The sequence below is a fragment of the Leptonychotes weddellii genome, chromosome 7, assembly GCF_054177405.1.
Source record: "Leptonychotes weddellii isolate Sample4059 chromosome 7, ASM5417740v2, whole genome shotgun sequence".
In the NCBI taxonomy this organism is placed as follows: Eukaryota; Metazoa; Chordata; class Mammalia; order Carnivora; family Phocidae; genus Leptonychotes; species Leptonychotes weddellii.
The window spans coordinates 129,362,168-129,389,638 of record NC_138375.1 but is presented as its reverse complement, the minus strand read 5'-3'; the positions used below and the strand labels follow the sequence as shown (position 1 = coordinate 129,389,638).

Sequence of the window (27,471 nt, the reverse complement as noted above, 5' to 3'; positions counted from 1 at the left end):
GGGAGGAAGGTGAGTCTCCCCGGATCTGCCGCTTGTTGGGTCCCTGCTGGAGGAGCAGGGGCCCGACTGTGCCGCAGATCACGGTTTATGGCAACCCCGAGCTGAGAGCCCGCGCCTGGGCTCCGCCTCTGCAGCCGGCTTCCCTGCTCCGATACCTGGGAGCTCTGCCGCACTCAGGCACCTCCGGCCTTTCTGTGACCTCTGAAGGTCCTGAGACCACGCTCTCCCGAGAGGGTTCTACCCTCCACTTAGCCACCAGAGTGACGTCCCTCAGCGGAGCAGACTTCTAAAAGTTCCGATTTTGTGCTCCGCGGCTCTATCACTTGCCAGAAGCGGCCAACTGAGGCCCCTCCCCCGCCGTCTATCCTCCCAAATATCGCCTCGGATTCACTTCTCCACACGTCCTACCTTCCAGAAAGTGGTTGCTTTTCTGTTCAGAGAGTTGTTGCTATCCTTTTCTTCGATCTCCTGTTGAGTTTGTAGGTGTTCAGAATGGTTTGATCCCTATCCAGCTGAATTCCTGAGACCAGACAAAATCCAGGTCTCCTACTCCTCCGCCATCTTGCTCCGCCCCCGGTCCAGTACTCTTAATCCTCTCAAAATGTCCTATCCTTTAAGCACGGGCTGTGCGTAGCCACCTCCATCCAGAGTGCAAGCATGGAAAGGGGGACAAGGGTGTGCAATCAAGCTTAACATCCTCAGTGGGGGGTCAGTTGGCAGCATGTACCCCAGATATGCTGTGGGGGGGAACGGTACTTTACCTTTGCCTCTTCCTTTCAAGAACCCTGAACCCAGTTGTGAGCAAAACATCAGACAAACCCAAGCTGAGGGCCAGTCTAGAAAGTGTCCTGACCCATACTCTTCAAAACGGCCAAGGTCATCAAGAATAAGCCAACTCTGAGAAACCGTCACAGGCCAGAGGAGCCTAAGGAGAAAGGATGTTTTAATGTAACGTATGCTGGATGGGAATCCCGGGACAGAAGAGTATGTCAGGTAAAAACTGAGGAAATTCGAATGAAGTGTGGACTTTAGTTAGTAATAATGTAGTGGTTCGTTAGTTTTGGCAAATATACATACCCATGGGAGATATTGACAGTGGGGACAGCTGGATGCTGGGTATAAGGGAACCCTCTGTATTACCCTTGCAACTTTTCTGTACATCTAAAACTATTCTAAAATTTTAAAAATATTTATTTATTTATTTGACAGAGAGAGAGACAGAGCATGAGCAGGGGGAGCGGGAGAGGGAGAAGCAGACTCCCCGCTGAGCAGGGAGCCCAATGTGGGGCTCGATCCAGGGACCCCAGGATCACGACCAGAGCTGAAGGCTGACGCTTAACCAACTGAGCCACCCAGGCACCCCTCTAAAGTTTAAAAATATTTCAAAACACATTTTAAAATCGAAAAGCACATATAGTATGATTTTCTTTCCATCCACCTATACGTCCGTTTGTCCTTCTTGCAGTTCTTGTCTCGGGATTCACTCGTATAGAGATGCCTGCAATGCTATCCACCGCATTCAGACTACTGCACCTGACGAGTGGAATTTGTGGTGACTTTCTGAGCTGCTTGAATTATTTGTAATAATCGTGTTATTTCAATATTTCAAAGCCTTGAGGTCACTAGGTTTTTTTCAATGAGGGAGTTGGAGAGACAAGTGCCAGTCATCAAGGACTTCCTATCTTGATAATATTCTAGGTATGATAGGGACAAACATATTGTTTCACTTCTTAAGGATTTGCAGGATATTTGGCCCAAAAGAGGACTTGGAAATTACCATAATCCATGAGCACATTTAAATATAGCTAGTTATAGAATCAAAAACAAAAACAGGGGCGCATGGGTGACTCCGTCAGGTAAGCGTCTGCCTTCAGCTCAGGTCATGGTCCCAGGGTCCTGGTATGGAGCCCTGCATTGGGCTCCCTGCTCTGTGAGAAGCCTGCTTCTCCCTCTTCTCTGCCCCTGCCCTTCCCCCCAACTGTGCTGATGCTCCCTCTCTCTCTCTCTCTCAAATTAATAAATAAAATCTTAAAAATCAAAACCAAAAAAGCACATTCTTAATTTTTTTCCCCCGGGGTTTTTTGTTTGTTTGTTCGTTTTTGTGGTGAGAGCGCTCTCCCCACACCCAAGATCTTGATTGACTCTGTGATTTCACTGTTAAGATACAGGACACCTTTGACAGCCACTGCAGGGAGGAGAAACACTCCGTTGTTCCCACCAGATCCAGCAGCAGAGCTTGGTTCTTTGCAGCCAAGAAAGCAGAGGAAAAAGCAAGCCAGGAATCTAATGCAGAGCAGAGTTCTGCCTGGCGGGAGAGGTGGGTGTGGCTTGGCTACATTTCCAGTGGATGTAACTGCAGCGTGGGCTTGCTTACAAATACATGGAAAGGCAACTGAACTTAAGCATCCCTCCACTTTTTTTCTCCCTATCTCTCGAAGCACAAAAGGTGGCCAAATCTCTCAATTCCTAAAAGTTTATGTTAACTGCAAGTAGATTCTAAAGCTTGAAGATTTTAGCACAGGAAGGGATTTCCAAAGTCACCAAGTTCTGCTCCATCATGCCGCAGATGGGGAACAGAGGTTCCGTGCGCTCAGCCCAAACCCAGTTCTGCTTATAAAACAACTAAGTCAGGAAGTGGATCCTAATTTGACAAAACGAGCCGGGGTGGTTATTCCTTTAAATGTGCTCCCCATATGCTTTGGAAGTGTGATCCAACTTATAAAAATGGAATTCACACACGCGACCTTTAGGAATTCCTCTAAATGTAGCAGATCCACATCCCTAGAATGTCTAGCAACAAAAACCGTGGTCACTCCCATTTCCTGGTGCCTTCGTCCTCCTTCTCATTTCTCTCTATCCGTCACTGCTTTCCTGCGTGCCAGGCCCAGAGCCCAGGAACATCTGATTACAGCAAGTCCAGCGTTCACTCGGAGAGAGGGGAACGTGTCCCCGGCCTCCCAGTTCATGCACATTCGCATTCAGAGGAGGTAGCACGGAGCCCGTGCTCCACCCTGGTGTGAATGGGGCTAAGAAGCGCACCGTGGCAGGCCCCGTGTCCCCATATATCCCTTGGTAAATTCTGCCACTTCTGGAGAGACCTGTTGCTGCCTCTGGTTCAGCCTCGCCCACTCCCTCCCCTTCCTGTCTGTCAGACCTGCCTTCCTGGGCACGCAGAGAACTCCCCATCGCGGTTTGTTAGAAAGGGTCAGCGTACAGCCAACATTTATGGGTCTGGCCCACAGCCACAAGCCCTCAGCACCCGAGAAACCTTGACAGGCTTGAGCAGAAGTTAATGGAACACAAACTCACAAACTAATCACCCTAACATTTCACACCTGGGAAGGGCTCACAGAAAACGAAATTAAAATGTAAACTGAAACTGTACAGATTGAGACTTAAAAAAAATTGTGATAAGAACATTGACGTCACAAGTGGGAAGCACAGGGATTTGTCCCAGTTCTTTAATTTTTTAAAAAAAGATCTTATTTATTTATTTGAGAGAGAGAGGAAGAGAGAGCACGAGCAGGGGGAGGGGCTGAGAGAGGGAGAAGCAGACTCTGCTGAGCAGGGAGACCGATGTGGGGCTCCATCCCAGGACCCCAGGATCATGATCTGAGCCAAAGGCAAATGTCTAACCCACTGAGCCACCCAGACGCCCCTGTTCCAGTTCTTTTAGAAAGAACCCACAATTTGAGAGATGCTCACATCCAAATATTCTGAGCAACTTGCAAACTCGAGCCAGGGAAGGATGAACAGAAGATATGAACTGTGAGCCTGAGCATTTCATGGCTGTCCATGAAACAGGACTGATAGGAATCTTTAATCCAAGGTTAGTCACCTAAGCTGATTCTTAAAATAACAACTTATATGAATCATTTTGCACTTAAGTTTCCATCGCTTTATAAAAACTCTTTCAAGTGACATAATCTTGTCTTTGCAAGTAGACCGTCAGTTGCAGAAAATCAGAGGCTGAGTCTTGGGCTTCTGCTCCCTCTGCTAGCGCCTAGCCCACCTGAGTAGCTGGAGTAGGTTCACAATACAGAATGGGGCTGGTTACTCACAAAGCTAAAATCGCCCTAAGTAAAAACCTTCTCCAACCCCCCTATTAAAGCAGGCACATTCCTTCACTCTCCAGAAAAGATGCTTCTCTGTAAGCTTCGTACACATCCCAGGAAGTGAGAGACCGTGAGCACCCCGCGATCTTCCAGTCAGGCCTGACGGTCAGCTTATGTGCAATGGTACCGTCAAACCGATTGGGAAAATACTGAAATGCTTTCATACCTAGTGGTCAATAGGCACTGTCCCAAGCCACCAAACGTTCTCCCTCTGCCATCTGTGCTCCATCCCTGGGGCTCCCAGACCTCCTCATCATCTGTACTAGTTTGCTAGGACTTCTGCAACAAAGTACCATTCACTGGGTGGCTTATACAACAGAAATATATTGTCTTACAATTCTGAGGCCAGACGTCCGAGATCCAGGCGTCCCCTCCAAAGGTGCTTTTCGGGAAGGATTTCTTCCAGGCCTCTCCCTTAGCTCCTGGCCATTTGCTGACAATCTTTGGTGTTCGTTGGCTTGTCACCTGATCAGAGATCATCACCCTGATCTCCACCTTCATGTTCACACGGTGTTTTTCCTGTGGGAGCGGCTGGGTCCAAATGCCCCCTTTTTATAAGCACAACAGTCATTTGGATGGGGGGCCCACCTTACTCCAGTATGATCTCAAGTCTTAAGTACATCCACGGTGGTGATCCTCTTCCAAATATGGTCACATCTGAGGTACTAGGAGTTAGGATTTCAACATATGAATTGGAGGGAGGGGCGTGCAATTCTACCCATAGCATCATCTACCAACTTGGCCAAACAGAAGGTCTCCCGGATTCACTCCAGCCCCTCATCCCTGCTGATTTGTCTGTTCATGTGACGGAGCACTTGGTGAATATTGTGAATGTTACCTTGCTCCCACAAAGTTCATTCAGTGCTGATAGGTTGGCCAATTCCCAAGAGGCATATATGTAGAACCATTTTGTTCCACATTGGGATAATAGCAGGAATGCTACAGATTTGTATATTAGTGGTTCTGAGCCATCTGCATGCTTAGAATTCCACCTTTATGTTTCACCAGCTGGTGAATCAGGGGCACCAAATGGATCTACCTAGTCCCCCTCTCCAGTGTCTAAGGAAAACCAGACCCTCGGAAGCTATTGACAGCATGCTGAAGGAGATTCTGAGAGGCCAGAGACCTTTGACATCCAGCCATGGAGTTCTCTGAATTTGTGATCTGTTGGGATGAGTCAAGGTGGAATGAAGGTCTCTTTAATGGTAGAAGGAAGACCCACAAGCATCCTATCCCGAAGACCTATCTTGCAGACCAGAGGAGTCCTTGGTAACTCTCTAAACCTTGAGCAAACTGAGGATCTCAACTATAGAGCCATATATAGGGTTCTCATTTCCACCTATGAAGATTCAGGATATACACACCCTGGTACAAAATTCCTCAACACATTTTTCTCTTCCTGTTTATCAAGGGTTTTCCCTTCATGGCCACATTTACAACCAGCTGTCACAAAGCATGGCACAGATCAATTTTCATCTTTCTTTTCTTCTGCCAAAACAGAATAACAGTTCCAATGTTTGACTATCACTTTGTAACTTTAACATTCACTGGGGTTGGCTCTATGCTGCATGGTGGGCAAAATACCATCTGTCAGGGTTGGGGGGCGGGTGCAGGGCAGAAGAGAGGAGTACCCTTGGGCATTTGCAGTCCCGGCCTTCAGCAATCCTTTAGGCCATCAGTTTTCAGCTGTCTCCTTTCCAAGTTCAACAAAAGCAGTTTCCTTCCTTCTACTTCTTCTTTTTTAAAAAATCTGTTTTGAATAAAGAGTGCTATGCTGTACGACAAAAAAGTTGGAAACTCTCTGATCGAGGCGAACATCCTCATTCTCGGAACGGAGAACTCCACAGTCCGAGGGGTTTGGGCCTTACTGGGGAGCCCATAGATGTCTCCCCTTGGCAAGGACAGCCTGGATTCAAGTGGCCTCTTCCTCAGCCCGGAGCTCTTACTCCCACACACCCAAAGTTTAATTCCAAAGAAGCTGGTCTTCCTCTTGTTTTATTTCTCCTGCCTGTTGGGATTAAAAAAAAAAAAATGTCCTTTTGAAATAAGGTCCCTGTTCCCAGAATCCTGAAAGGAGCTGTGGCCACAGGAGGAGAGAGCACGTGGAGCCCCAAGTCAGGAGACATCTGAGTGCAAACATCTGGACAGCTGTCCTGGACTCTGCCTCGATGCAATGACAGCCTGAGATTTTGACGAGCTCTCTTGATTTTGTGTTACTTCCTCTGAGCCTCATGCTGCATTCTGTGGTGAAGCTTCTGTTTCTGTCCTATTGGAGGGTTGGAGAGGAAAGCAGGAGACAAGGAGGTAACAGAGCTTATGGCTTCCGTAGCTGGAGGCTGTCCTGATGAGCCCTGCCCTCTTTCTCTTGGGTCCCAGCTCTTTCCGGCTGAAGGTAGCCACAGGTTCTGACTAACCCCAGCTGTCCCGGTGTCTCAAGGGCTCATGGTACCTGGGGTGGGCTGGGGGTGTTCTGTAATGTAACACCGTTGGATACCCAAAGGCTGATCCTGCTCTCCTTTTCAACAGTGAGACCACGAAAAGGTGAAATAAAATGGAGTCACTTATGTCAGGGGGGTTAAAACGGAGCCAGGAAGCTGCTAAGGACATGGGCCTTCCACACGCTCTCACTGGGGGGAACCATGAACTTTTGAACAGGGCCAAAACACAAATACTCCAAGGACTCTGCAAGAACACCTGCAACTTGCTGCAGAAACAGACTTTTGTGTAGTGAGAACCTTAGCAACCAATTCTGTTTAGCCACGAGGAGTTTTCTTCCACTAACACCAATCAGAATTCTTTGTCAACAACTTATACAAGCATCCCTCTTTTGGTCTTTTTTTTTTTTTTTTAAGATTTTATTTATTTATTTGACAGAGAGAGACACAGCGAGAGAGGGAACACAAGCAGGAGGAGTGGGAGAGGGAGAAGCAGGCTTCCCGCCAGGCAGGAGCCCGATGTGGGTCTCGATCCCAGGACTCTGGGATCATGACCTGAGCTGAAGGCAGACGCTTAATGACTGAGCCACCCAGGTGCCCCCTCTTTTTGTCTTTAAAAACCCCTGGCTTTTGCTCCCTGGAGGGACACTATTTGAGTTGCTGCCCAAATCTGTGTACCCTGAATTGCAATTCTTTGATCTCAAACAAATGCTTTTGCTTCATTTTTGCCTCCTGACAATTTTGGGTTGAGAGAACCCTAGCCCAATTCCAAGGTAGCTACTCCAGCACTTCTCCCTTCTGATGGAAAGGCTTCCAGGGTCTTAAAGTTAAAGAGAGAGAAAAAGACTCGCTTAATCTCTAGCAGGTGATTCAGCTACGTTATCCTATATATAGGTGAGCATCAACTGCTGAACTGTGAGTGATGCTTGAAAATAAGCCGTGTTGCCAAGAGGCTCCACTGGGTGCATCACATTGGTCTGGTAGTAATCTGTTTGGAATTGTAAACCATGCTGCTTGGTATAATAGACTTCAGTTTTCATTTGGCCCAGTTCCACCAAAGCCCCAAGGAATTCCTCATGAAGGCACATCTGAAAGTGCTCTTGTAGGTGTGTCGGAGGTCGGATGTCTGGCTGAACAAAGGGAGCAATACTTCTCTATCGGACACCAGATACCAGATGAAGGTTGGGGACATAGAAACATTTCTTGATCTCTATCTTCTTGAGTTCCCCCATCTTCAAAGAAGAAACACAAGCATGCTTAATAGTTCTAGCATTCCGAGTTGGGAAGAAAATAATGTAAGTTCTTCCCTGAATTTTTAATTGTTTGGTCATCATGAAAGGCAAGGGCTTCATGCGGATTTGCAGACATTAAACCTCTGATTACAAGGGAGAGTAGGGAAGGGGCAAGATCAGAATGTAGATGTTCCCCTAATGGGTGGGGGGTTTCTTTCTGTACAGCAACTGTCTTGAGGTCTTGGACTAGCCATACCATTTGCACATGACTGGCTGTTTGGTTGCATGGGGAAATTTGGTCCGGACACATATTGTCTGAACCTGAGAAACAAATAATCTTAGCCTGGGTTCTTCAAAGAGCAGAGCCTGAAGCAGAAGTTTGGATGCTATGGCTTTATTAGAGAGTACAATCGAAGGTGTGTAGCGGGGGAAGAGCTAAGATGGAAAGGTAGGAGAGCCAACATATCTTCTGAGAGAAGGGCAGAAGAATTTATATTCGGGTTGTCAAATAAGACCTTGCTCACCTCTCCCTATTCTGGCTTGCATAAGTGTGGGCAAGGAGTGGCTCCATGCCTCATCAACTTTGAGGAAGTTGAGGCTCAGCCAAGGGGTTCATGTGGCAAGAGGCAAGGCCTGTCAGGCTGTTGGAGGCTCCATGGAGCTGGTCATTGTGGTGGAGGCTGGACAGGAACAAGTGACCTCTGACTCCAGTGTCTTCCCAGGCTCAAGACCAAGAGTGGGATTTGACCTCACACTCCAGCTGGCTTCCTCACTCTTTGTCCCATTCCCATCTTTTCATCTTCTCATCTCTTTCCCCTCCTCCCTGGTTTCGACTAACCCATCAGCATAGTAGACAACGATATACATCCTGGAGAGATCTCTCCTCAAGGCACGTTTTGCTGATCAGCAGTGGGAAGTGCAACCCGCGGACTGCCTCCAGCCGTCAGCTTCTTCAGGCTTTGCCTCAGTTGCAAAGTTCTTTGCCTGAGGTCACGCCCACCCTGGGGCAGTCTGCGCCTGGTGACTGAGCATTAGGCTAGCCATTCATTTCAGGGATGTGTAAAGTCCTAGACATTTGTTTTGGATCAGCTCCAGAGCTCCCCCCTGGGTTGGGCTATGTCACAGTTTGACTTCTCCCTCTGCCAATCCTCCCCTCCTGTCACAGGAGTTGATTCCTAACAGACATCTTAGGCCCAAAACATCATCTCAGCATCAGCCCCTGGAGAACCCACTTACCACAATCCATGCCCAGCATGTGTCAAGTATGTGTGATGAGTTGAAAAAGTTAGGCCATTCGAGAATGTACAGCTTGTCTTCTACATCCTACCCTTGGCCCCCACTAGCCTCAAGATACCAACTCCTGAGTCTATTCCAGGAGCTGTGGTGTCAGCAGCAGCAGGATATTTCTGATTCATGTTGTTAACACCACACGAAGATACCTGGGGCCAGAGAACCCTGGACAGAAAGCACTGGAATTTCTGCTACTAAGTGGCACAAAGCAGTGTTTTGGGAGTGTTACCATACATGTGACCTCATGACATATCCGAAGGTTAAGACATATAGATACATTTTTGTTCAGTATTTGGTGGTTATAGACTGCCTGAGCCCTTGGGTTTGCTCTCTAGGTTACTTACCGCTGCCCTGGCTTCCATATTTATTGGTCCACCGGGGAGGCAGAGAACACTATATCCTTCTTTTTATGCCACCTCTCTACTCTTTCAGGGTGACCCCATTTAGCATTACAGTAGCATTCTGTCTGCTCACGTTGGAAATGATGCGGTGACCTCATAGGGGACGTGCCCTGTGCAACATCAGCGCCTCTGTGGTAGTCCATGAATGAGACTCACACAGAACACGCAGTACATGCTTATGTGCTCTTCCACCCATGGACTCCAGCACACACTCCCTAGGAGGTTCATCCTTCTTTCCATCAAGTTGTACCTGGAACCTCTTTGCCAGTCTTCTCTCCCAGTGAAAGTGATATATACTTCTTAGAGAGACACGGAAAAGTCACTTGAGAACTGAGCATTTGTCGGAACCATCTTCTCTCAATTTCCGTCTTACTTGATCCAGACATAATGTAAATGATGCATAGACACTGACAGGAAACCCCGTTCCCTCCACGTTGTAGCTTGGGCCCGATGTGGTAGGAATATTGTCAGTGCCGGAAGTTCCTTCCATGTCCTGTTCTAACTGTTGATTCGTTTTGTGGAGTTGGGAATTTGTTGGGAGATTGCCGACTTAACTCAGCGAATTCACAAAAAAACTAGGTTAAAGAGATCCAAAGGAAGTCAAAGTACAGGTACGGTAGGTCAGGTAGGTTTTTTGCAGCAGAAACACTTGGCGCTCACCAACTATCCATGACTTCCTATACTTCCCAGTGTCCCTTGCAGTTAAGTCAGGGCGTGTGACTAGGTCTGGCCAACCGTCCATAGGCAGAAGTCCTGTATGGCACTTCTGGGTCTCCCCATCTTCTCTCTCTCCTGCTCTGGAGCTTCCAAGTGGTGAAGCAACAAAATGGATAAAGCCACTCAAGCCACAATAGACATCCTTTATCTTCCTGTATTCCTTGGTTCCTAGAGCCTCCCTGTGCTTTCTCTTCTCCCTGCCCTCCTGCCCCCATTCCTCAAATTACATCTTTCCCTGGTAATGAGGCTAGGAGCAGCACTTGACAGAGATATATATGTGAGTAATATGGAACTCAGGGTCATCCCAACTTCTGTGGAATTTGTCTATGGGACAATAATTTCCTGTTCTCCAATGTTGCCAATGTCTCTGTGAGGCCCGTGATGTTAGAGAGGAATCCTATCATGCATTTTTTACTGTTAATTCTACAACTAGTCCCTTAACTAGGAATCATGTAATTTTAATTCTTCTCCCACAGAAGGCCCATGTGGATGGATTTTGTACAGTACTCAGTCTTTGTTCTCCATTATCTATAATTAATGATCGAAAAATTTACATTTCAACAATTTTACAGATTTTTTTCTCTTTTTTTCCCAAGTTAGTCAAAATTTATTTCCATTTTGTGATATTTATTACAACTGAGAAAATCCTCAGTCCCTTCTAAATCAAGATCAAAATAAATATATAATAAGGCACTGTATTATACAGGTCTCGTAAAGAACATTGTTTAATCCACCAACTCTGAAAAATTAACTTTCCATACTCTTCTACTTGTATCCTAGACTGAGATTTTGCCATAACCCAACAGAAGGAGAGATCTTTTCATATGACATTTGAACAAATAGGAGCCTCTAGGCCCAGTCACAGATTTTCAGCTTTATGTAAAATATGGATCTAAGTCTCTACTCTGTTTTCAGCCATGAATTCCCTCACGGCTCCTGGTGTTTTCTTCTGGCTGCCACCGCCATTGTTAACTTCACAACAAGCACATCAGGGTTCCAAGGACACTGTGTCTCCTGGATCTGTCAAGGGACCCTGCGCTGGCCTGCTGTCCTGATGGCATCCATATCAGTCATTGTCCTCTCCTCTCATCCCACCCTCCACCCCCTTTCCCAGATGTTGATGTATTAATACTTGCCAGGTCCTTGCTATTATTGCTCTTTGGGGCCCTTTCAGAATAAGGAGTGGGCAAGTTTACAATTTAAACCATATGGGCTTGAATTTTCAAGTTGTGATCTTAAACCTTTTGGTGATTACTCTTGTCCAAATCAGCTTCCTGCCCTCATGAAAAAAAAAAATTGTCTCCAAAGAACATTTGGACATCTAGTAGCTATTGCAAAAGAACATACTGTTGGTGATTTAAGTGTAAAGGAACCAGAAACATATGGATTACATTTCCTTTTAAATGAGCATGGTCTTCAAAATCCGGAGAGTGAATGAATTATTTGGCAATATCCAGTGTAGAGCTGGTCAATATTAAAGTGCTTGAAAGGTAAGGCAGCACACCGGGCTGGCTTTCAGGATTCCCCATCCTCGAGTGGTGGGGAGCTGCTATGCCTGGTTTCGTTGGGGCCACCCCCAGCTGTGAGGCTGTCGTGCAGTACAGACATTGGCCTTGGTTGGGAAACCACCACTGTCCAAAAGCATTATCGAGCGAGTGGCAGTTCATCACTCAGATGCATTTAACACTCATAAATAAGTGGTTCATCAGTGCAAGACGTAACACGAATGGGGTATCATACACTTGAAGCCACTGTATGTATTAGCTACCAACCCGCTCTCTGTAAACAGAGAGGTCTGGTTTCAGATCCTAGCTAAGTGACCTTGGGCAAATCCCCTTGCTTCTCTGGGCCTATGTCTTCATCAGGATGAGCATTAAATAAGACAACGTACATAAAATGCCAGGTTCAGACCCTGGAACATTCATTACTATGCAGATCTGCTTGCCTCCTCAGTAGAGAGAAGAATGAGTTTTTGTCACTGTAGCAGGAAGAATGATTATAGCCTTTCTTGTGTCAGACCAGATCTGACCCAGGTATGTGTTTTCAAGTTTTACACAATGTGCAGAGATTGGCCAGTGACCTGATTAAACAATCATCTATGGGCTATCTTTGTATTTCAAATGTTTGGTAGATTAGTGAAAATCTACACTGAAATTTGAAATTACTACAAAAATTACTGAGCAGCCCTCAAGTACAGGACAGCAAGCTAGCTGGGATGGGGAATACAGACTTTGGGATGGGCCAGCCAAGACCTGTAATCAATAGTGGAATTCAAGAAAGTACTGAAATAACAGCAACATTATTATGAATAACCTGCCGATGAAAATCTTCCTTCTACTTCTAAACCCGTGTGGGGTTGGCAGCCTTCTTGGAATTGGATCCCTTTATGTCCCTCTGTCATTCTAAAGGGAGCCCGGGTCACCAAGAAGAAGGACCATACATAGCTGGCCCAAGTGCATCCTCACATCCTTTTTTTTCTTGGTTACATTGATAACCTACATGCTTCCTTCCCAGCTGCTGCAGACTTGACATGTGTAACAGGCAATGTGCTAGTTCTTTATCCTACCCAGCCAGGTTCCGTCTCCTTCTCCTGCCTTCCTTCTCTTTTGTTGTTACACAGCCCTCTCCTGCTGACCCAAGTAGCTTGCCTTGGAATTGTCTTGGACTCAGTCTTCTACTTCATCTCACATTACGCTAAATCGCCACATCCTGTTGACTTAAAAAAAAAACAAACACATTTTTATTGAGATATAATATACATTTTACACTGTGTCCGTTCCAGGCATACAATTCAATGGTTTCTAGGAGAGTCACGGACATGGGCAGCCATCACCAGAGTCAATTTTAGAACATTTTCATCACCTCCAAAGCAAACTTTGTCCCCTTTAGCTGTCACCCCTGTGCTCTCCCATTGCCCAACCCCAATGCCAGCCTTAAAGCAAACTCTACTTGACATTGTCACTCTATAGATTGGCCTATTCTGGAATTTCACATGAATAAAATCATACAATATGTGTTTTTTGGTGACTGGCTTCTTTCATTTGGCCAAATGTTTCCCAGATTCATCCATGTTGTAGCATATATCAGTACTTCACTCCTTTTTTTATGGCCAAATATTTCATTGTATGGATATATCACATTTTGTTTCTCCATTCATGGACCATTCATGGTTGATGGACTTTTGGCTTGTTTCCACTTTTTGGCTGTCATGGATAATGCTGTTACCTTTGCGTCCAAGTCTGTGTGAACACACGTTTTCATTTTTATTAGGTATATACCTAGGAGTAGAATTTCTGGGTCATATGGTAACTCTAAGTTTAATCATTTGAGGAACTGCCATACAGTTTTCCAAAGTGGCTGTACCATTTTCCATTCCTACCAGCAGTATATACAGGGTTTCAACTTCTCTACATCATCTCCAACACTTGTTATTGTCTGCCATTTTGATTCTAGCTCTCCTGTTGACTTTTGTAAAATTGTTTTTCTCTGAAAGAAAAAGGCAGCGCCTCCCTTACCTAGAGCTTTTTGTCCTTTCCCAATGTCGCCACCTTATTTTAGCACTTCATCACCTCCTACAGAGTTCTGGAGTCTAAACTGTTTTTTATTTCTCCCCTTTCCAGATCACACCGCCCAGCCCTGCCGAGCCCTACGAGATGTGCGCAACTATGAAATGTGAAACGTGCCTCTGTCTCTGTTTGATCTTCTTCAGATCCCTTCAGTGGCTTCTCGGTTTCTATCACACCAGCTCGGAACTCCTCCCTTGGCTTTCCAGGTAGCCCTGGAAAATCCAGCCCTACCCATCCTCCTCGCCACAATCCTCCTTCTCCCTGGCCAAAGATTCAGGCAGCTCTGAGAGGTCATCAGAAGTACAGCTGCTGCCTGTTGGGGCCCCTCAGCTTTAGACTTTTCACTGTGAATGCTCCTTCTTCTCTTCCTCTTGACCACCAAACACCACAGCTTCCAAGAAGACTTCTCTGAATCTTTACCCATTCCTCCCCCTGTCCAAGAGGTGGATGTGGCCAAGCATGTGTCCAGGATGTTGGCCAATCTTGTACTTTCTCCCTGGAATGGAAATCTGAGCCAAGTGATACTAGGATTGAAAACCAGTGACAATGGTCTCCTCAAAATACTCCTCATTCACTCCTATTATATCAAACCCTGATTTGGCCTTGATCTCCTATTTCTTCCATGACCTGATTCTTTAAACTCTTGTCCTGAATCTATAGGCTATCCCCTTAAACTACCAATACATTCCTTTTTATTTGTTTATTTGCTTCTATTAGTGAAAGTCAGCCTTTACTGCTGAACCTCAATCCTCCTAACAGGTACATCGAGCACAGTGATACTTGTGTGAAAGATTCTTTAGCACTTGCCAGGTACCAGGCACTGTTCAAAACTCTTCACCTAGGTTATTTCAATTCATCTTCGTGGTCACCCTCTGAAGGAAGCAGCATGTTGTCTCCCTTTTATGAATGAGGAAACTGTGTCTTTGAGGAGGTAAGAAACCTGTGCCAAGTGACACAGCTGATTAATGGAGGCACAAGGTTGATGCTCAGTTCCCAAGTATGTGCCCTTAGCTATATGCAGCTGGGCCTCCTTGGCATCTGTCTGGCAGCCAGGGGGGGCTGTTCTCCCTTGAGTGCCTTGTATGTTCTTTGGTATTGAGGATAGTTCACATTTCTCTGATGGCACTTAATCACGTTCCATCTTCCGTTGGAACCCTTTGTATACATGCCTGGACTTGCTTAGCGCAGAATCTAGTATATGGAAGAGGTAATCAATAAACATTCCTGCATGGATAAGTAAATGCGTAGTTGGATCTAAAGAAGACCAAATGAAATTTCCAGTTCTAATTGAAGAAATAAACCGTGCTAGCAGAACAAGTAGAGGGCCCTCACCCTGCCAAGATGGCGGCAGCCATCCTTTTCCCGTGAACACATTTATAACTTCTTCTTTACGAGTTATGTTATTACAAACTACTAATCTCCTTTCCAGGGCATTACACACAGTCCTTTAATAGTGGATTGTGGTTTCAGTCACCAAGGTTACTTTAATTAAATTCAGTAGTTAGCAAATACTTGTGGCAAAAATTCTCCCAAGTTATATTGTTGGCCAGTGGAGCAAACTGCTCTTTACCAGCGTTTCTCTGCTGATATATTTTCTCCTTCGTGTTCTTTTAACGTTCTATTTTTTTTTTCCTTTTCATCTTACTTCTCCAAGACTTTCATTATGGCACAGCTGAACCAGTTGCCTCTCTCCTTTTAATCTTGGCATTCTATCTTGGAAGGAATGGGAGGAGAAACAGTGTCCCAAGTAGTAACTACTGGTAAGGGTGAGGACAGGCAGGGGGAACAGCTCTGATGGGGTGGGTAGATGGCGGACTGGCTGGTGGTCCTGGGTTGAATTAGGCAGGGTGGTACAGGTGAGCACAAATGACATCAGTAATAACACTGTCATGTTCCCACAAACTAGATGAGTTGCCTAATGGAGGCGATGATTTTTCGAAACTTTCACAGGAAAGATGCAAAATCTTAATTTTCCTTTGAAATATCCCCAACTGCTACAATTTATTCTGTGGGCATCAGTGGTTTAAGATTTCTTTCCCTGTTATAAGGGACATAGAACACATTGCTATGTTTCCAGTCCCCTGTGGAAATAGAGAATGTGTTAAGCTGTCCTTGTTCGATTAACTATGTGACAGAAAACCCTGTAGAACTCTGCAGTTGTGAGATCAGTTACAGAAGATCAATAAGGAGAATGAAAGAATTGAGGGTAGCAGGGAGCTTCCTTCATTTCAAAAAGGGAATAGATTCTATATTGATATTTCACTGGAATGTTCTTTCCCAACATTAATAAATAAGCGGAATGGTTCTCTTTTTAAAAAAAAAAAATTATTTATTTATTTGAGAGAGAGAGAGAGAGAGAGCGGGAGCAGGGGGAGGTAGGGGTAAGGGGAGAGAGAAAGAATCTCAAGCAGAGTCCACGCTGAGCGTGGAGCCCAACGTGGGGCTTGATCACAGCACCCTGAGATCACAGCCTGGGCCAAAACCCAAGAGCCAGAGGCTTAACTGACTGAGCCACGCAGGCGCCCCACAAGCCGGATGGTTCTTATGAGAGCCATGCTAAGTGATGGAAATATCATGGACTTCAGGGCCCGCAGACCTGGATTTCAACCCTGGCTCTGCTGGTTCTGGGCTCTGTGTTCCTGAGCAGATTGCTGAAGCTCCATGTTTATACAATGGAGATAGAAGCAAATGCCCACAGGGCCATAAGGAGTAAACGAGACATGTGTGTATAAAGTGCATGCTTCCATGAGTGGCTCATAGTAGCTGCTCAACATATGAGAGCAGTCTATGTGTTCTTCTACCCATGCGCTGGCCCGATCGCCAGGCTCTTCCTCATGATCAGTGAAGTGAACCCGACGGAGTGACTCTGTCCCATTCAAAGAGATGGTGAAGGAAGTTAAAAGAATCAGTAGAAAGGCTTCTGTGACAAAGAACGCCTTCTTTAAAGATGATATGGTTCTCTAATGTAAAGTGTGCACGGCACTGCCAAAGTACCTGGGCCTCTCTTTTGTAAGATCGGAAGGAGCTGCCACCTTCAAATAGAACTGCAGACTAGTAAGTACCTCGAGCACGTGGAGGCTGCCCAGCTTGTAGGTACTTCGTGACCTCAATCCAGTTCTAACAATTTTAGCGCTTGCGAACTCAAGCCCGTCGGAAATTCAGGAAAAGCCAACCTGAGTCCCAGAAAGAAAAGGAATATTTGAAGCAACGGTGAGTTTATAGTATCCTGAAAATAAAAGGATCAGCGTAGAATGAACCTTCCTAGCTAAGCCAAAGAGCTTTAATAACTTGCACTATAAATCAACAATCAGCCTTTTAATGAGTTATAAAGCTGGAAAATTGGTTACATACTTATAAACAAAAAGCACAAGAAGTCATAGACCTTTCGTTTTTATCTTGAAAGACAGATTTTATTTGGATTTGAACATTTAGGTTATATGCCATAATTACATCTTCCCCAGCCCTCTGGGTTTTGGAAATGACTCCTGGCCTTAGTAAGAATATTTTGGAAACCGATTCTATGCTAGTGGATGTAACTTCCATGAAAAGAGAGTTGGAATAGAGAGGAAAAAGCAAAACTGCTTAAGGTTGTTCATCGAATTTGCAACTTTGGTCTTTAAACACTAACTTTTAATTTATCACGTGTTGCCAGGGAAGGAGCCGCTTTAGCTAAACAAATTTTGTATGCAAAATCCAAAACAGTTTTCTTTTAAACTTAATTATTTCTGTGAGGAAATCGGTTACATTTTCAGCCTCCTTAATCAGCATGGACAACATACAACCAAACCTTTTTCAACTTTGACTTGGATGATAATGATAGTCAGGGTCATGATTTTGAATATCTAGGAGGCAGAGAAGCGATACGTAAGGAAAAGCATAGGATCGGGAAATCGAGTTATAACTAACTAGCTACAGAAGCTTGGACAAATCACTTCATCTGGATCTCGATTTTCTCATATTTAAAATTAGGGGTTGATGGGTAAGATTCTTTGAGAATTGAAATTCTTTACTTCTGAGATCAGTTGTGGGCTTGTGCTCTGAAGCCATTTGCTGTAGCTAAACCATGTCCTCATCCTACTTACTTAACCCCTGAGCAGCATTTAACACAAGCCCCTGAAAACACCACCTTCACGTGGGTCCCAGGACTCTACTCCTCTGGTTTTCCACTTACTTCCCTGGCCTCCCTTCTACTGTGTCCTTCAGTGAACGCTCCTCATCTTCCCAAAGACTAAAAGTTGGAACGCACCATCTCCTGTCCATGCATATGTCTTTCCTGTGTTGTTTCGCCCAGTTCTATGGCTAAAGCTGTAAAAATGTCCCAGTGACTGACAACTCCAAGGTTTCTATGTATCATCCCAGTGTCTCCCCTGAATTCCAGAAAACCAACTTAACGTATCCATTTGAGTATCTAATGGCCGTGATCTACACAGAACTCCTGATTTCCCTCCACATGCCTCATCCTTGGCAAGAATTCTGGATGTCAGTAAATGGCACTTCTACATATCCTGTTTGTCAGGTCAAAGCTTGGGAGTCAGTCTTGGCTCTTCGGCTCACATGCCCTCTCTTAGCAGATCTTCTTACCTCCATTTTCAAAATGTATCTCAAATCCAACCACTTCTCAAAACCTTCAACTGATACCACCCTAGTCCCAGATACTATTGTGTGTTGCCTGGAGACCGTCTCCTAACTGGAGTGATCCTTTTGAAATACAACCTGAGTCTATCCTTCCTCCCCACCCCCTTTCTTTTTTTCTTTTTTTTTTTTTAAAGATTTTATTTATTCATTTGAGAGAGAATGAGATAGAGAGAGCATGAGAGGGGGAGGGTCAGAGGGAGAAGCAGACTCTCTGCCGAGCAGGGAGCCCGATGCGGGACTCGATCCTGGGACTCCAGGATCATGACCTGAGCCGAAGGCAGTCGCTTAACCAACTGAGCCACCCGGGCGTCCCCCACCCCCTTTCTAATGGCTTCCCAGCACGAAGAGAGGAGACTCTGAAGTCCTCACCTTACCCTGGATGACCAGGCCCTGGTGGTGTTCTGCTCCATCCTCACTGCTCACTGGACTTCTGCCACACTTGTTGTTTCTTAAATTCAGTAAACACACTCTTGCCTCAGGGTCCTTGCTCCTCCTTCTGCCTGTAATTCTTCCCGCCCACCCCCAGATTGGTGCATGATTTACTTCCTCACTTCCTGCAAATGGCACTTCTCCAGACAGTTCTCTAGCCATTCTGTCTAAAATTGCAGCTACCCCACTCCCACCATCCTCTTCCTTTACTGGCTTCATATTTATTTAAAACCTTTATTTCTACCCAGTATTATGGATCTGTTTGCTTGTTGGTTGTCTGTCTCCCTTGACTGGAATGTCATCTTCCGGAGGGCTGAGACTTGAGATGTTTTGTTCACTGCTGCATCTGCAGCAGCTACAACGGTGGCTGGCTTTTAGTAGGAGCCCAATACATGTTTGTCAAATGAATTATGAAGGTATTGGATGGTTGGCATCGAATTTAATTCATCCCAGAATGGTTACGAGCACTATGTTTGATAGCCTTACTTCTCAGTGTGCTGGCTTCTACTCCTACTCCTACCTTTTTATAATCTGCTCCTCGTGAACCATGATTATAACCCACAAAAAATTCCAGGGTGCCCAGGGGAAGCTAAATAAACTTGTTATGACAGTGAGATTCTTTTTATGTATAATGCTTCATTAATAGGCCCTTTCTGTGGCAGTGTAGAAAAGAGGGATCTGAATGGGAGCGAGAAGCATGGATGTCTCGTTATTATAACTCGTCCACCAACCTGCTGTGGGATGAGGGTGAGTCACATGGCTTCCCATCCCCGCTCTCTGTCCCGAGGTCCTGAAGATATCTTCATGTGGCTGCTGAAGAGCAAGAGTACGTAAATTTGTGACACCTATTTCCATCACTAACCGGAAGATTTTTTTTCTTGCTTTCGGAGTTGGGGCTGAGTGAAAGACGTGTTTGGTTGGAGTGACGTAGTAGTGGCTTTCGCATTCAGGAATCTTATATTCCTTCATTAATTTGATAAAAGATTTATTGGGCATATACTGTGTCCAGCGAGGACTAAGAACTATGAATAAAGTGGTGGAGAAGACAGTCTTTATCTTTGCCTTCATGGAGGAAACAGTCCAGTGGATAAGACAGGCCCCAAATAGGTGATCATGTGCCAGGAGACCAGTTAGGAGTCTGCAGCAAGTCCCCAGGTCAGGAAGCACGTTAGCCTGACCTGGAAGTGTATAGAGCTACAGAGGAGAGAGAAAATTAGGGAGATATTTTGGAGGCAAAACTGATAAAACTTGGCAATTGATTGGATGTGAAGAGTGCAGAAGGGGAAAGGTGGGTAACTCTCCAAATCTGGTGCTTGATTGGATGTGAGAAATGAGGATGAGGAAGGAAACATGGCTAACTTCCAACTTTCTGGCTTGAGCAACTGGAGTGAAAGAGAGGGTGCTAATTCCCAAGACAGGGAACCCTGGAAGAGGAGCAGACGTGGGCCCCACCGGTCAGGAGAGAAAATGAGGAGACTTCATCAGTGAAGATGCCAAGGAGCAGGTGGGTTCATGGGTAAAGACTGCAGACACAAATGTAGGATTTGTCAGCTTATGTGGTCTGTGGACCTACAGGACAGGGTCCCCATCACTCAGGGAAAGAGCGTGCAGTTAGAAGTGAATAGGGCCCAAGGCCAAGCCTTGAAACATTCCTATCATCCTGGGGGAAGGGGGAAAAGATGGGTGTGGGCTCAGATAAGTCTGGCTGGCATGGAAAATTGAAGTGGTTCCCAGCTGATGACTTTCATTTTCTCCGTAGAGTAGGAGGTAAGAGGGAAGAGAAGGATGATGGGTGAGGACAGTGGAGAATGCATGAAGACAGTCATGTGAGACAGCTAAAAAGGAAGACAGAGAAAATGGTAGGATTGAGGATCCAACAGAGGCTGGTCACCATGACTGCGAGTGTCACCAGCCTGCCCAGTCATGTGGCCTTCTCCTGGTGTCCTGGGGCAGGTGGGAGATAGCCAGTAGTTGAATTCAGGACGCTCTGTGGCCTTGCCAAGTGGTAGGAGGAACACACATGGGAGCTCAGGGATGTATGGAGCATGGCAGGCGGTTGAAGAAATATCCCTCCCCCAATACCATGGCTGATTTGTATTTGCTTTTTCACACTTCTATTTTACTTCTACAATACAACAAAACGAGACAAAAATTCGTAACAGATCTGAATTGTTCACATACCCAGCATCCATTTCCCTTCCTTCAGAAACAGCCCCAGATTTTTATTTGATGATTCTCCCCGACCTTGTCTCAGCCCATAGGATCTGGCTGGGGCCCCAGGATGGGAGCACAGGCCCTGGGACCCATCCTGGCCTATCAGAGGTCTGCATCTCCCTGGCCCATGTCACAGGTTCTCGTGCTGGCCCACATCCCCAGCTGGCTTGGTGAGAGTGAATATCAGGCTATTTAAGGAGGCCCTCCTGGGGAAAGGCAAGGCTGGAACTGCTACCGCCATCTTGCAACCATGAGGAAAAGCCAACTAGGAACTGAAGAGCAAACGTTACTGAGGGTGAAGAGAGAGAAATCCAGTCCTAATGACTTGGAGCCTTGGACCTAGTAATCCCAAAGTGACACCATGAGCTTTGCAGTCCCTCCTCGAGCCAGTAAGTTTCCCTTTTTACTTGAGCTAGTTTGGATGGAGTTTTCAAAAGACTTTTTACCTGATGCCAAATTTTCATTTTTAAAAAGGAACCCCCTTTTCCCTCAGTCATCTCTGTTTTGGAGATGTCTTTGCTGTCCACCTGAACAGGAGGCATCACTAGGGATGGTCATGTTGCCTTGTTGGGCTCCGAGTGCAAATTCAAGGACAGTTATGCAGCTAATAAAATGGTTGAAAACAATTGCTTTAGAGTGATGGTAAGTTAAAGAGAAGGCAGGATTTAAATTGTGTATAAAATGTAGTCACAATGCCGTTTTTATAAAGGGTGACGCAAATACAACAGTCTTATTGTTTTGGGTTACCAAGCTATAGTTGATTTTACCACTCCTGCCTTTTCAACTTCTTTCTGCGTTTTTCTTAATGAGTATACATCACTTGTATGTATTTATTTACTTTTGAAATTATTTTTATCAAAATAATGTATAACATGTTTTTTAAACAAATCAAACAATACTAAAAAGTTTATAATAAAAACCAACATTCTCCTACCACATCCCTTTCCAACCCTCTCCCCCCAAATCTGCTTTAACTGTTTCTTTTGGCCATACTTCCATTTTTCTAAATACTGTGCACAGACAGCTATTTTCTGATCGTTAGTTTTAGAAAGTACCTTTTGACCTTCTATTACATCAATGTCACTAAGCCATTCATTAGTTCTCTTAGCAAACACTTCTTGAATACCTGTTATGTGACAGACACTATTTTAGGCACTTGGGAATTCATCAGCCAATGAAACAGAGAAGGATCCTTGCCTTCATGGAACCTACAGTCCAGCAGCCTGAAGATAACCCGTAAACAACAGATAAAAGAAATTTAAAAAACTATGTATCATCTTGGGAGGTGGTAAGTGCTTGTATAAAAAGAAAAATGATAGAGCAGGGGCTCCTGGGTGGCTCAGTTGGTTAAGCGACTGCCTTCGGCTCAGGTCATGATCCTGGAGTCCCGGGATCGAGTCCCACATCAGGCTCCCTGCTCAGCGGGGAGTCTGCTTCTCCCTCTGACTCTCCTCCCTCTCATGCTCTCTGTCTCTCATTCTCTCTCTCAAATAAATAAATAAAATCTTTAAAAAAAAAAGAAAAAAGAAAAATGATAGAGCAGATTAAGGGGCTTTAGGAATATTACATGGTTACAGTTTTAAAAAGGTGGTCAGGGTAGGCTTTTTTAAGACATTGGTTTTAAGGGGCACCTGGGTGGCTCAGTTGGTTAAGCGTCTGCTTTTGGCTCAGGTCATGATCTCAAGGTCCTGAGATCGAGCCCCACATCAGGCTCCCTGCTCAGCAGGGAGTCTGCTTCTCCCTCTCCCCCCACTCATGCACATGCTCTCTCTCTCAAATAAATAAAATCTTTAAAAAATTCATTTTTAAACAAAAAGAAAACTTGGTGGAAATGAGGGAATTAGGCATATGGACATTTGGTCTATTTTTATCCACATTACTTCTGACACCAAACGTGTCCTCACACCAATCTGTTCTCCAATCCTCGGGACACCAACTGGGCGTCCTATAATTCTGTTCAGTTCTGACACTAACTTCCCAGAGTTAGCATAGACCCCGCAGGTTAAGGACTCAGCCCAGGCCTCAGTGAGACGGCCCTGTTTCAGGAACCACTCACCAGTCCTGGGCCTTCTTACCTCTGATGGCCAGCTATAAATAAGAGTTTCCTATAACCCCCTCCTCAGGTTTGATTATTTGCTAGAATGGCTCACAGAACTCCAGGAAAACAGTTTATTTGCTATTACGAGCTTATTATAAAGGATACAAGTGAACAACCAGGTACCTGTGGAAGGGTCCTGGGCACAAGAGCTCTTGTCCTTGTGGAGTTGGGGTGCACCACCCTCCCGGCATGTGGATGCATTCACCTACCAGGAAGCTCTCCCAACCCCATCATTTAGGGGTTTTTATGGAGGCTCCATTATGTCAGCACAATTGGTTAAATCATTGGCCATTGGTAATTAACTCAATCTCTAGCCCCTCCCTCCTCCCCAGAGGTTGAGGGATGGGACTGGAAGTCCAACCCTCTAATCACATGGTGGGTTCCTCTGGCAGCCAGCCTTCATCTTGAATCTATGGGGGTGGGGGGGGCCAGTCACCAGTCATCTCATTAACATACAAAACATACCCTTATCATTGAAGAGACTCCAAGGGTTTTAGGAGCTGTGTGCCAGGAACCAGGGACAAAGACCAAATATATATTTATCACCGGACATCTGGGGCAAAGATGGAGCAGGCTAGTTGAAAGGAACAGCCAGTGCAAAGGCCCTGAGGTAGAAATAGGTCGGTCATGTTAGAGGAATGGCAAGGTTAGTACAGCAGCAAGAGAGTGATTGAGGAGAACACAGGAGGAGAGGAGGTCACAGAAGTGAGAGAGGGACTTTTACTGAGTACAGAGGGGCCTTGTTACAAAGTGTGAACCAGAGGGACAGGATCCATCTTTGGATTTCAAAGAATCACTCTGGCATCTGAGGGAACAGATTGTAGGGAGCAGCACCAAAGTGAGGAGACCAGTTAGGGGGCTATTCCAGTAATCCAGAGAGACGTAGAGAGAGACGGTAACTCACACCAGGGTGGCAGCAATAAAGGTGGTGAAAAGTACTTGGATTCTGGATGTATCCTGAAAGTAGAGTCAACAGGATTTCCTAAGAAAATCAGCGTCAAGTGCATGAGAGAGAGGGGTCGAGGAGGACTCCCAGGTTTGTGGGGCATGCAGTGGAAGGAAGAAACTTCCATGTTGCCAAAATGAGAGGAATGTCTGCATTTGGCTGGGTGTGTTGCCTTTCTCCCTTCCTTCCTGTGGCCAACCCTCGCCCTCTGCTGGGTGCAGCTCAGTTCTTCCAAAGCACAAATCTCCAGGTCCATACCTGTATGTGCGGGATTGGAGTGGGAGCAGTGACAAGTGAGCAAAAGGATGCGTGAGGAGTTGCGTTGTTCCATGTGTGTTCAACCAAGTAGATTCCCTTGCTTCTCATTGCTCTTCACCTCGGCAGACACCTGGGCTTTAACTGCCTCAGGTTTTTGAAGTGTTCCAAAAACCTGTTGAAATTTCTCATCTATCCTTGCCTGTTCTCATCCTTGAACGTGTGTGTGTGTGCATGTGCTTGGGCACACATGCGCGCTCATGCATGCACTTGCCCATGGGTCTGGAGAACAAGAGGGTATAACGCTTGTGATAAGTCTGTGATGTTGAACTGGAAATATGCATTAGGAAAAAAAACCCCTTTTTTAAAAGTCTACATGATTTCATATCATCTCATTTTCTCCCTAATCTCACCTTGGTATTTTAATTATCAGTAGTGATACATGACTTGCAAGAGAGCTTACAACCCATTGAGACCCCACAGTTCAAAACTCTGGTTTTCAGCCTGATAACGGAATTGAGAAACTCTCATTTCTAGGACCTCTGTCATCCCCAGGCAAGCCCTTTCATGGAGAGGCCAAGCTCTGGCTTGGAGTTTGAAAATAAAGCATGGCATAGTTAAGAAGGGGGTAATTGTGTTAAGTTCTGAGAATGCATTATTGAGAACAGATAATGTAAAACAACATCTTCCAATGTATTGCATTCCGGCAAAAGGAAACCGAGCCATACTCCTGTGGTTTGGGATATAAATAATGAATTATTAAAAACTTCTTCCTGTTTTTGGTTCCCTCAACCCTTATTCTTCATGGATTTAATTATTATGAAAGACCACTTGTACAGATGCTCCTGGCTTTTCTGTTTTTCTGCTTACAATCCAGTACTTGACATCGCTGATCAGTTGGTACAAACATCCCACTCAGTTCCATCCACAAAACGTTTATTCTGAGCACCTTTGAAGATTGCTTGTTTCACTGTAATTTGTCAAAGGGAATAAAATCTCAAATTGTGCCAGAACTATTTAATCTTCCAAAGGGCACACTTATAACTTCATCTGATAGTGAACTTAAATTTTTCAGGAAAAAGTAAAAAGTGTGTTTTAATATTTTCTCGGTAGAAAAAAGGTTTAGCACATGACCTTATATTCAAATAAAAGCAACGAGTTGGTCCATATATATAAGTGAGCAATGGTCTTGTAGGTTGTTTAAACTCCATTTACATTTCATAATCATTTGATAGTGACACCTACTTTCTTAATGGGAATATGTTTGTACATTTGGTTTCAATACCAAAGAGAAGAAAATTTGCTCTCTCCTCCATACTAAGGTTTTTTTTCTCCAATGTCTAGTGGTCCTTGGCCCACTTGCTGCCTGATGGTTTTCACTGTCAGGTGACATGGAGGCTGAGCTCTCCTTTCTAAGGATGGGGTCTCCCAAAATCCATCACGGGAGATCTGTTTTCTATAGCCATTCAGTTTCTCTAGAGAAAAGTCCTTCGATCTCCTTCCTGCTGGAGATAAATGTGCTCAAGTGACAGAGTAGCCTGAAAGGAAAAAGAAACTCAGCTCACTGCCTACTCTTTTCAGTAAATTTTCAGCCTAAGATTGGGGCAGGGGGTGGGGAACGGGTAAGGCAAAGCAGAACAGAGGAGCTGTCAAATTCTCTTTGTGAATTCCTTTAGAAAGACATAGCAAGGGGCACCTGGGTGGCTCAGTCGGTTAAGCGTCTGCCTTCGGTTCAGGTCATGATCCCAGGGTCCTGGGATCGAGCCCCACATCAGGCTCCCACTGAACTCCTACTCCTCCTGCTTGTGTTCCCTCTCTCGCTGTCTCTCTCTCTGTCAAATAAATAAAATTTTTTAAAAATTTCTTTAAAAAAATAACAAGAAGAAACAAAGACATATCAACCACTATCACCAGGTTGAACCTTCAACTTTTCTCCTCCTATCTAATTCCTCCATAAAGAACCAACTCATTTAGCATCTGCACTCTTTAAATAGCTAGAGTTCATGCACATGGAGAAGGTAGCTGACATCTGTTATTGGCCCAGTGTCATTTTAAGGCTTTTACTACCCTGGAGGAAAGGCCATGTGAGCACCTTGATCTTGACCTTCCAGCCCCCAGAACTATGAGAAATAAATTTCTGTTGTCTAAGCCACCCCTATCTGTGGTATTTTGTTGTAGCAGCCTGAGAGAAGCTAGACATTAGCCCGGTGTCTACTTAGCTAGAAAGCCACAGTTTGAGGATTGAAACCCCGTCTACTCTAATGTGAGCACTTGCTCTCTTAACCTCTGTTCAAGATGGCTTCTCTGATGTATAAATGAAACATCAGAGCTCCGCTACATAAATGCACAAAGGAATGGAAAGAGCTCATTTCTGAAAGAATCCAATGAGGGCACCTGGGTGGCTCAGTCAGTTAAGCGTCTGCCTTCGGCTCAGGTCATGATCCCAGAGTCCTGGGATTGAGCCCCACATCGGGCTCCTTGCTCAGTGGGAAGCCTGCTTCTCCCTCTACCACTCCCCCTGCTTGTGTTCCCTCTCTCCCTGTGTCTCTCTCTGTCAAATAAATAAATAAATAAAATCTTTAAAAAATTAAATAAATAAAAGAATCCACTGAGTATAAGGAAAAAAACTTCAGCCTTACTAGTAATGTTGAGCATTAAACATTAAAATAGTAGTGGCAGGGCAGGGCAGGGAGAAAAAAATTATAAATAAATAAATACATACATACATACATACATAAGTAAATAAAATAGTAGGGGCAAAAAAAAAAAAAAGGTGAGGGATTTCTCTCCTTTACCATTAGAGACTTTTTTTTTTTTTGTAGAATGAATAGTGATAATGGTGTTAAGGATGCAACTTGGTGACCCTGTAAATAAGCCCAAGCAGGCTACTATTCTGGTTGATGGGTCATTGACTGCAGAGGTCTATTCTGGTGGGCCGTGTCCATACTAGGTGTTAACTGTTTTGAATTCCAACCCCAGCTGGAAAATGGTTCAGTGTTATTTACTTAGAAACATACAAATGGTCGCATTGTAGTACTCTGTAATTCTACTCCTCTCATCCCCAGGAAGTAACATAACTTTGGAACTGGAGATATATCCCATTTAACACCCCCTCCTTAGCTTTAACTGCAATAGCAA

The 27,471-nt window shown here is 45.0% G+C and overlaps 1 protein-coding gene across 2 annotated transcripts in view; it reads left to right on the top strand.

Annotated features, from left to right (window-relative positions):
• AP3S1 (adaptor related protein complex 3 subunit sigma 1) overlaps positions 1-27,471 on the top strand; it is a 128,017-nt gene that overhangs the window by 97,620 nt on the left and 2,926 nt on the right. The window contains exon 6 of one of the 2 annotated variants that reach the window (XM_081827227.1): positions 13,811-13,981. The exons of the other annotated variant lie outside the window; for it this stretch is intronic. Within the exon in view, the coding sequence (XP_081683353.1) occupies positions 13,811-13,966 (156 nt within the window). The 3' untranslated portion in view covers positions 13,967-13,981. Of the gene's footprint in view, positions 1-13,810; positions 13,982-27,471 lie in introns of those variants that run through there. 2 annotated transcript variants of the gene reach the window in all.